Source organism: Triticum dicoccoides, chromosome 3B, assembly GCF_002162155.2.
Source record: "Triticum dicoccoides isolate Atlit2015 ecotype Zavitan chromosome 3B, WEW_v2.0, whole genome shotgun sequence".
NCBI lineage: Eukaryota > Viridiplantae > Streptophyta > Magnoliopsida > Poales > Poaceae > Triticum > Triticum dicoccoides.
The window spans coordinates 568,097,328-568,106,372 of NC_041385.1; the positions used below are offsets into that span (position 1 = coordinate 568,097,328).

The 9,045-nt window shown below is 47.8% G+C and overlaps 1 protein-coding gene across 1 annotated transcript; it reads left to right on the forward strand.

The window, feature by feature from the left end:
* Positions 1 to 552: 552 nt before the first annotated feature.
* Positions 553 to 1,929, forward strand: LOC119277130 (peroxidase 2-like). The gene is made up of 2 exons (XM_037558359.1): positions 553 to 915; positions 1,015 to 1,929. Exons 1-2 carry the CDS (start codon positions 595 to 597, stop codon positions 1,756 to 1,758), a joined length of 1,065 nt encoding a protein of 354 aa, XP_037414256.1. The 5' UTR covers positions 553 to 594; the 3' UTR covers positions 1,759 to 1,929.
* The last annotated feature ends 7,116 nt before the right edge of the window (positions 1,930 to 9,045 follow it).

Genomic DNA, 9,045 nt, shown 5'->3' on the forward strand with positions numbered 1-9,045 from the left:
GCTTGTTTTGCCTAACTGAAGAAATACACTAGGAGAGTACGTATACTACTAGTGCACTACTAGTACAAAGCACAGGTTCGGCCGTGAAAGTCAAGCGAAACCTGCCGGAGTTAATGCAACCGGTTAGCAGCTGTATACAGTAGTACATGCCTGCAATGCATGGAATGGTAAATGCATGGTTGGTGAGGTTGTGGACATTTTTTTCACTCAAAGAACAAGTCGGCGATCCTACCATGCAACATTCAACGTTCAACCTAACTAGTTTGTCCCCACGCACAGGCACAGCACACCGGCACCGGGATCTCAAAGGCTGATCAGACCACCGACGCGCAATCAGCGAGACACCGCGAAAATCCATCCAACGTCGCCGGTCAGACGCTTCAGCTGTCCGGTCCAAGTTTGCGTCCGTCGCAACGTGCGCCGCCCACACGAAACGCGGCTTGCCCACATACGTCGCTGCCAAGCTATTGCCTTGATACGTGTACGTGGTCGTCCGGGACGACCTATAAATATGTCATCCGTAACCCGGCCAGAGCAAACAACACACGACACGAAACGACCATCTCTCTAGTGGCTAGCTAGTGCGAAAGGAAGATGGCGACTAAGCTCGCAGCGCTCGTCGTCTTGGCCGCGTTCCTCGCCGGGCCGGCGGCGTCCGAGGCCGCTAGCATTTGCTTCAACGGCTGGCTGAGGCTACCCACCTACAACCCGGTGCTCTGTCGCCCCACGCCAGACGTTCAGACGCGGCAGAGGAGACCTGCTCCCTCGGGGTCAGGGCTCACCTCCGGCTATTACAACACCAGGTGCCCTGGCGCGGAGAAGATCGTCACGGATGCCGTGAAGAAGGCCGTGGATGCGAATCCTGGCATTGGTGCGGGGCTCATCCGTCTCTTCTTCCATGACTGCTTCGTTCGGGTACACACACCTCGTCAATTCTACTAGCTTATATACTAGCATGTTCATTACGAGGATCAACATGTTAATTATGAGGTCCTTCATGTTCATTATATCTAGGGCTGCGATGGTTCCGTCCTTCTCAACACGACCAACTCCAAGAACAGCGACACGGAGAGGGAAGGCCCTCCCAACCAGAACAGCCTCCGAGGGTTCGAGGTGATTGACGAGGCCAAGGCGGCGATCGAGGCCGCCTGCCCCGACACAGTCTCATGTGCTGACATCGTCGCCTACGCCGCCCGCGACGCGTCCTACTTCCTCAGCGACCGCAAGATCAACATCCAGATGCCGGGCGGCCGCTACGACGGCCGCGAGTCCTTCTCCAACGAGACCGACCAGCTGCCCGGGCCCTTCTCTAACCTCACGGCGCTCCAGGGGAGTTTCGCGGCCAAGGGACTCACCTCCGACGAGATGGTCACGCTTTCCGGCGCGCACACCATTGGCCGCGCCCGCTGCTTGTTCTTCTCCAGCCGCTTCTCTGAGATGGACTCGGCATTAGCCGCCAAACTCAGGGCCCAGTGCGGCAACGACAACAACAATGTGAACCAAGACGATGTGACCCCCAATGTCCTGGATAAGCAGTACTACCAGAATGTGGTCGACAAGAAAGTGTTGTTGACCTCGGATGCCGTGCTCAACTCGACGGAAACGATAACGCAGGTGACAGAAAACGCGAACATGGATGGGGCGTGGGAGAGAAAGTTCGAGAAAGCCATGGGGACTATGGGGAAAATAGGGGTCAAGACCATAGGCAACCAGCAAGGCGCAGAGATCAGGAAGGTATGCTGGAGAGTCAACAACTAATGTTGGCCAGCAGTAACGCCCGGTAGTTGGCCGGCTCCATGTCTTGATCCCCCGATGGAGGAGATCTAATTTCGCCTATCTAGTGCCGTTGTTGTATTTCTCATACTAAAACTCTGTATGTGTGTGTTTTGATGTATTAATAAAGATATAATAATATATTCTCTCTGTAAACTACTGTAAGATTGCTTATAGATCACTAAAGTAGTATCACTAAAGTAGTGATGTAAACAATCTTATATTACAAGTAATTGTGTATGTTCACGTATGATCATTTTCATGTTGATTAAAAACTGACACTTAGCGGGGTCCTGAGCCAAGCCTTGACAAGGAATCCGAAAAATCCATTCATTTTCTCGATTGGCCTTGACAAAATGACTGAACTAATCATTATTCTCCAATGCCACAAAAATTGACTCATTAGTGTCGAAGAAAAAATTCTCTCCAGATATACCTACTTTTTTAGGAATAAATATGTTGCATGATAATATAAGTTACAATAGCAGTATCATTCGGCTGCACGTGCCAAGTGTGACGACCATGCTCGAGGGACAGTGAGTTCTTTACAAGATTGTGTGCTTCTGAACTGGAGGCCCTTCCCTCGTGAATGAAACGAACCTTTGTGAAAGATCAACGGCAAAACTCAATTTCCCGAAGGATTGAGCTGTAGACACCCTTACTCCCTTCATTAATCCTATATACCAAAAAGATTTATGCCCACTAACCTATTTATCTAAACATGCAGTCTATTCATGTCATCTCATCAAAATTTGTTCCTACGTCTGCCATGTCAACAAAACGTCGAGAGAGAAAAATTATCGCTACCTTCGGCTCCACTGCGAACGAATCGTCCCTATTTATCACCAACGCCGGTTCCACTGCAAAAGAATCATTCATTCTATCCCCCTCCCACTTCCGCAGTTGAAGAGTCAATCCAGACCACCACTCCATATCTATCCAGTATCTGTTAGCTTAATCCAAACTAATGCGTGTAAGTGTTGGATAAACTATTGTGCTAGTAGAATTAGTTAGGTAAGTTTGGGAGTACTAGTACGTATAGTCATGTTGAGTCCTGTTAGAATTAGTATAAAGTGCAAATATGATCAGATTTCCCCTTACCTCTTCTTACTCTGTGCCGAGGGACTATCCGCGATGCTCCAGCATGCCGAGAGCGCCAATATGATCAGAGGTATCCAACTTGCTGAGGGAGCCCCTACGGTGAGCCACCTGCTTTTTGCGGACGACTCGCTACTCCTCTTTGAAGCCACAGAAGACAACATCCAAGTGCTTCAGCAGATTCTGAATGAATATGAAAGGGGGTCGGGCCAGATGATTAACAAGGACAAGTCCTCCGTGTTGTTTAGCAAGAATACGCCAAACGCAAAGAAGCAACTGTTCCTGAATCTTCTGGGGCTCAGTAGTGAAAGTTGGAATGGAAAGTATCTCGGTCTTCCTAGTTATGTGGGGCAGTCCAGGCAAAAGTGTTTTGAATACCTTCGGGATAGAATTTGGGAAATTTTGAAAGGCTGGAAAATCAAACTGCTCTCCAAAGCTGGCAAAGAGATCCTTATCAAGACGGTGATCCAGGCTGTACCCACGTATGCCATGGCATGTTTTGACCTGACAAAGGCTCTTTGTGATAGTATAAGCCAGGTCGTGTGCAATTTCTGGTGGGCGAATCAAGAGGATGAAGACAAGCATCATTGGGTTAGCTGAGAAAAGATGACAAGGCCAAAGGAGCAAGGTGGCCTGGGTTTCCGGGACCTGCACTCCTTCAACATGGCAATGCTGGCGAGACAAGTGTGGAGACTCATTCAAGTGCCAGAATCTTTGTGTGCCCGTGTCTTGCAAGCTAAATATTACCCACAGGGGGATGTTCTGAAGGCTGTACCTATACCGGGCATGAGCTATGTGTGGAGAAGTTTGCTCCAAGGAGTTCAGGTAGTGAAGGAGGGGATGATCTGGCGTGTTGGGTCGGGAGAGAACATCAGTATATGGAAGGACCCGTGGCTCCCCTCAAATGACACAAGGCAACCACGTACCTTGCAGGGTACCAACCTCCTTACGAGGGTTTCCGAGCTGATGGATCCTACTACGAATCGCTGGGATGAGGAGCTCGTGCGATAAACTTTCTGCCCCGAGGAAGCCAAGGCTATTCTGAGCATCCCAATATGCGACTAGTATGACGATTTTGTGGCTTGGCATTTTGACAGTAGGGGAATGTTTTCAGTTCGATTGGCTTACAGGGTTCACATGGATAGCCTGGAGCGGCATAGAGCACACCCGGTTGGAGGTAGCTCTGATGGTCCGCATCAAGAGTGCTTGTTCTGGAAATCTTTGTGGAAAGTTAAATGCCCGGCTAGGGTCCACCACTTCTTATGGAGGCTCGCCCATAACAGTCATCCACTTCTCAGGGACGTCCAGCGTATTGGGGTAGAACTGGACGCCAGGTGTGTTGTCTGCAAACGCCAGTTCGAAGATGGTGGACACTTGTTCCTGCGATGCAAAGAGGTGAGGAAACTGTGGAGGAACCTTGGCCTGGAACATACCCGACAGAGTCTCCTCGAATATGAAACACCAAAGCTGCTGCTTGCTGCTGTTCTCAAACTCCCGGAGCAGACAAAACTCCTAGTAATTTGCCTGCTTTGGGCCTGGTGGTCAGAGCGGAACACCGAAAACCACAAGAAACAGAGGCTGTCAGTGGATGCGTTCCGAGCAAGGGTTATCTATCTCACCAACGAGTGGACTGAATTTCTGTCCGGGAAAATGGAGAACCAAGTCGTCGAGACCCCTGCCCACAAGTGGTGTGCACCACCAATGGAGTTTGTCAAGATTAACATGAATGCTGCGTTTCACGCGACATTCGGTGTCGGGGGATGGGGAGCTATAGTTAGGGATCATTCAGGCGACATCCTCCTGGCAGTGGCGGGCAAACTTGAACACCTAACTAGTGCGCTCCAAGGAGAGGCCGAGGCAATGCTCAGAACAATCCAGCTTGCTGAATCATATGGTATGGGCCGAATTATGTTGGAGACGGACTGTCTGAACCTACAGTTAGCGCTCTCGCCAACCACTCAAGACCGGGGATCCCTAGGTGTCCTCTTCCGTGAAGCAAAGTATCTCCTGCAGATTAGCTTTATTGAACACAAAATCTTGTACTGCCCTCGTGAATGTAATCGCCCAGCGCATGTGCTGGCTGCCCTTGGCTCGTCGGCGGATTCTGGCTCCCTGTTAGTGTGGGAGTCAGGTCTCTCTGCCGCTGTAACTGATGCCGTGGCCGCTGATTTGGTTGGCCCAGAGTAATGAGGAATGCAAGGTGTTCCCGATCAAAAAAAAAGTGCAAATTAAGGCAGACGGTGATTAGGAGAGTAGTACTTGTCCGGATAGAACTTGTATCTAGGTGCGTATCCTAGTGGGTTTGCTGTGTGCAGGTTGAGCGCGGCTAGCTCCGCACCTATATATACACAGGCAGGCCATGACAATTGTAACACAGAGAAAAAAAGGAAAATAAATAAAGAGGAAAAAAGGGCACGACAAGGGCCCTTTGGCTATCAGTTTTTTGTGCGCGTGTGTTCGTGCAGTTTGATGTGATCAATCCTGTGGCGAATTTTTCCAACAATTGGTATCTAGAGCAAGGTTTGAGGGAAGCTGCGCTTGCCCCGGAGTGGCGATCTACTAGCGCCTCGGGGCGGGCCATATAGTTGTTCGGCGTAGTGGCGACGAGAAGGCGGTGAAGGTGCTGTCGCAAGCGAGGCGCCGTGTGATTGTCGTTCGGCGGAACGATCCGTAAGAGGACGGCAGGGATATCATCGGCAAGGCGTTTGTGATCGTTGATGGTTATGGAGGTGGCGAAGTTGCGACACCGAGGAAATAATCGAGATCATCGTTGGAGGGTGCAAGGTGGAGATGGCGAAGTTGCGAGCCGTCATCAAGTTGTGCACATGAGTTCTTGTAAGATGCGTCCAAGAGCTCAGGTGTGTGAGTCTTCTGCCGCAGTTGAGATGCGTCACTGGCAGAGGAGAATTGCGAGCGAGAGCGGGCGGAAAAGGAATTTGTGCTTTGTGTTTCCGTTCGTGGTCGTGGAGTTCCGGCGAGTTCATATACGGTGAAGTTGAGTTGCACGTATATGGCGAGTTGTGTTGCCGCTGGACAGGAGGTGTCGCTTGGTAAGTTGTGTCACCAATGACAAAGAGATGATGTGAAGATGTGACGGGTGAAGAGATGTGTCTCCCCGTGCACAAGCAACCGATGCGAAGATGAAGATCAACGTGAAGATGAACGCACACCGGTTAAGTTGAGTCCTGCATGAGGCTATGCGTTTAGTCTGCATGTAGCACGCTAAGTTCTGGCAGCGTGGCTAGTAGTCCGGGTAATCGTTGGTTTCAGTTTTTCAAGTCGGCACAAACGTATGACGGTGATGAAATGGTGGCCATCGTTGCATGAAGAGAGAAGTAGTGATCCGGTAAGTCGCGTCAGCAGAAGCAACCGGCATGACAAGATGAATAGAGAATCGTCTGCATGTCTTGTCAAGTAAAGAGTCAGATGTTTGAATTAGGGGATGATTATTAGCTTAATCCAAACTAATGCGTGTAAGTGTTGGATAAACTATTGTGCTAGTAGAATTAGTTAGGTAAGTTTGGGAGTACTAGTACGTATAGTCATGTTGAGTCCTGTTAGAATTAGTATAAAGTGCAAATTAAGGTAGACGGTGATTAGAAGAGTAGTATTTGTCCGGATAGAACTTGTATCTAAGTGCGTATCCTAGTGGGTTTGCTGTGTGCAGGTTGAGCGCGGCTAGCTCCGCATCTATATATACACAGGCAGGCCATGACAATTGTAACACAGAGAAAAAAAGGAAAATAAATAAAGAAGAAAAAAGGCACGACAAGGGCCCTTTGACTATCAGTTTTCGTGCAGTATCCAGTACTCCAGCCCTCCTTGAGAATGACCCGGCGAGGCGTAGCTACGCTGCCGATCGAAGTGCCGAGCGCCCCCCCGTGATCCAGGCACGCCATCCCGCTTGACCCCGGTGAGCCGCCCCATGATCCCAGCGATGTCGCTCTGACCCCGCTACCCTGTGTCCCCATCTGTGCCGCCATGTGTGACCTCGGCGTCCTAGCCCGCGACCCCCTGCGCGTGATGCTGCTCCGGCGACCCTAGCTAATTGCGTGTCTGCTCTTCCACCCACCACTCTAGCTGTCGTTCAGGGGGAGGCCACTCCCATTGGCGCCATGTGAATATGTGATCACCGGGAGTCAACCTAGCCCTGCACCCCATTGCCGGTAAATCGAGCCCCGCGGGCTTCGTCGGCCCCATGCCATGCACCCCGACGTCAACCAACGCTCCCGGTGAGCCACACATGCCACCTTCGTGTCCTCCCCCAACGACACCTGCACCAAAGGTGGGGACTCTCCTTCCTCTGTCTCTCAAGATCTGAGTGATTTTTTTTTGAGTTAGCCTGGGCTGCAAACTCTGATTCGTGTGGTAGGGTGACTTTTTTTAGAAGAAAAATCTATTCCGTCTCCAGCCACTTCCTCCGCGGCAGCAAGTCAGGTCTCGAGCACAGCTGGCAAGCATCTCTATATATATCTCTCACGTACATACACATATACTCCTGTATCCTGTTAGTAGTTAGTTTTCTAATGCTTTTTGTTGATTGTTTGCAGAACCAGAGCATATGTGATCTTTCTACACACTTTCAGGTATGTTGTTGCCTACCGGTTAGCAGTTCATAAGCTAGGCAAAATATGTTTGTTTCACTGATTTTTCGTACTGCAACTTTTGATGGTGTATGCCACAGGCGGCAGTATCTAGCACTTCCCCTCCCACTACTTTTCTATTTCTAACAGGTGGTCGAACCCTGTTCACATGCAATTGGTGTGTCCCCAAAACTCATCATGTTTTTACATGTATCTTCTCAGATTCTTTTGTACATAGCAATTAGCAAGTATGATTCCCACTCAACATGTCATCTTCTAGGGCTAATTCTGCACCCGTTATGTTTCAGAGAAGATATTTAATCTTCTTCCTTAACATTTAGCTAGAATTTGGTGTGTATCCATTGTGAATTTCATTTTCTTATTCATGTTTGCCGCTATATCTATGTCTATTAAACCATGGATACTTATGTCACTCATACAGACCTCTAATCATGAATGCTTATGTCACTCATGCAGACTTGGATTTGCTTTTGCTCTGGGCTCATCATTTGTGCGGATTTTTTATATCTGGTGATTATTGCACCTGATGGTGATGGTTAATATGATATTATGAAAAGTAAATTGTATTTGGCAAGAATTTAGTACAGTTTGTGTTCCGAGAATTTTAGTACAGTTTGTGTTTTGAGAATTTTAGTACAGTTTGTGTTTTCAGAGAATGTTAAGAATATTAAGAAAAGGCAAATTCTATCATTCTAAGAAGATTAAGTTAACTAGATGTTTTTGAGCTAGGAGTTCCTCCGTGGACGTTAGTTACTGTTCGGTCTTGGGATAGTTGAAAAATAATGGGAAGTCTTTTGTGAGCTAATTTGATCTTAGGTACAATTGATCTCTTTCTTTCTCGATGCCATTTTACTTCATGCTCCACATTTTATTCTAGACTTCAGTTAGTTGAATGAATAATGCGGTGAGTGATCTTCTGTTACATGACTGAGGTAAATGAATATTATGGAGTTGGAACCTTTTATCAGGTTGTTTCAGTTTACGTACAAATTGTTCTTCTGTTAAGGCTTGAAGCTGCTCATTTTTGTCAGGTTTGCATGAGCTAAAACAATAAGATACACCGAAGTCTTTCATCAGCTGATTTGAGTTTTCTTACTTTAATATCACAAAGTATCCCACATATGGGTTGTTTTCTCATAAATGTGCATCCCTTCTGTATTGAAGAACATTACTAGTTGTGGCCAAAAGAGCTGTCTCTGTTGATCAATATGTTATTGTTACTACATATGTTTGATCATTTGTCACAATTTTTGCATTCTTCCTCCCTCTCTATTTATATCAGAATTTGATGTGACTAATCATTTATTCATGTGGGCATCAGATGTGTTCGAATGTGATTTGGGTAGACATCGACATGGACATATGCACTATACTGTAGTAGTTCAAGTAGTTCTAGAATAGGAGGCCCTCTAGGATGACAAGTAGAATACCAACCAAATCCCCATGATTCCGATTGCCACATCTCATCAAATGCTTTGGTCAGCATACCTTTCATTGTGTAATAATCATCAACTTGATCAATAAGGGAGGAATGCAAATCTTGAAGGTAAGGCTACTACATACTCTGTTT

Coding starts and splice junctions, on each gene's coding strand:
- LOC119277130 (XM_037558359.1), top strand. CDS start 595: ATGGCGACTAAGCTCGCAGCGCTCGTCGTCTTGGCCGCGTTCCTCGCC. Junction 916..1,014: donor TCCATGACTGCTTCGTTCGG/GTACACACACCT, acceptor CATTATATCTAG/GGCTGCGATGGTTCCGTCCT.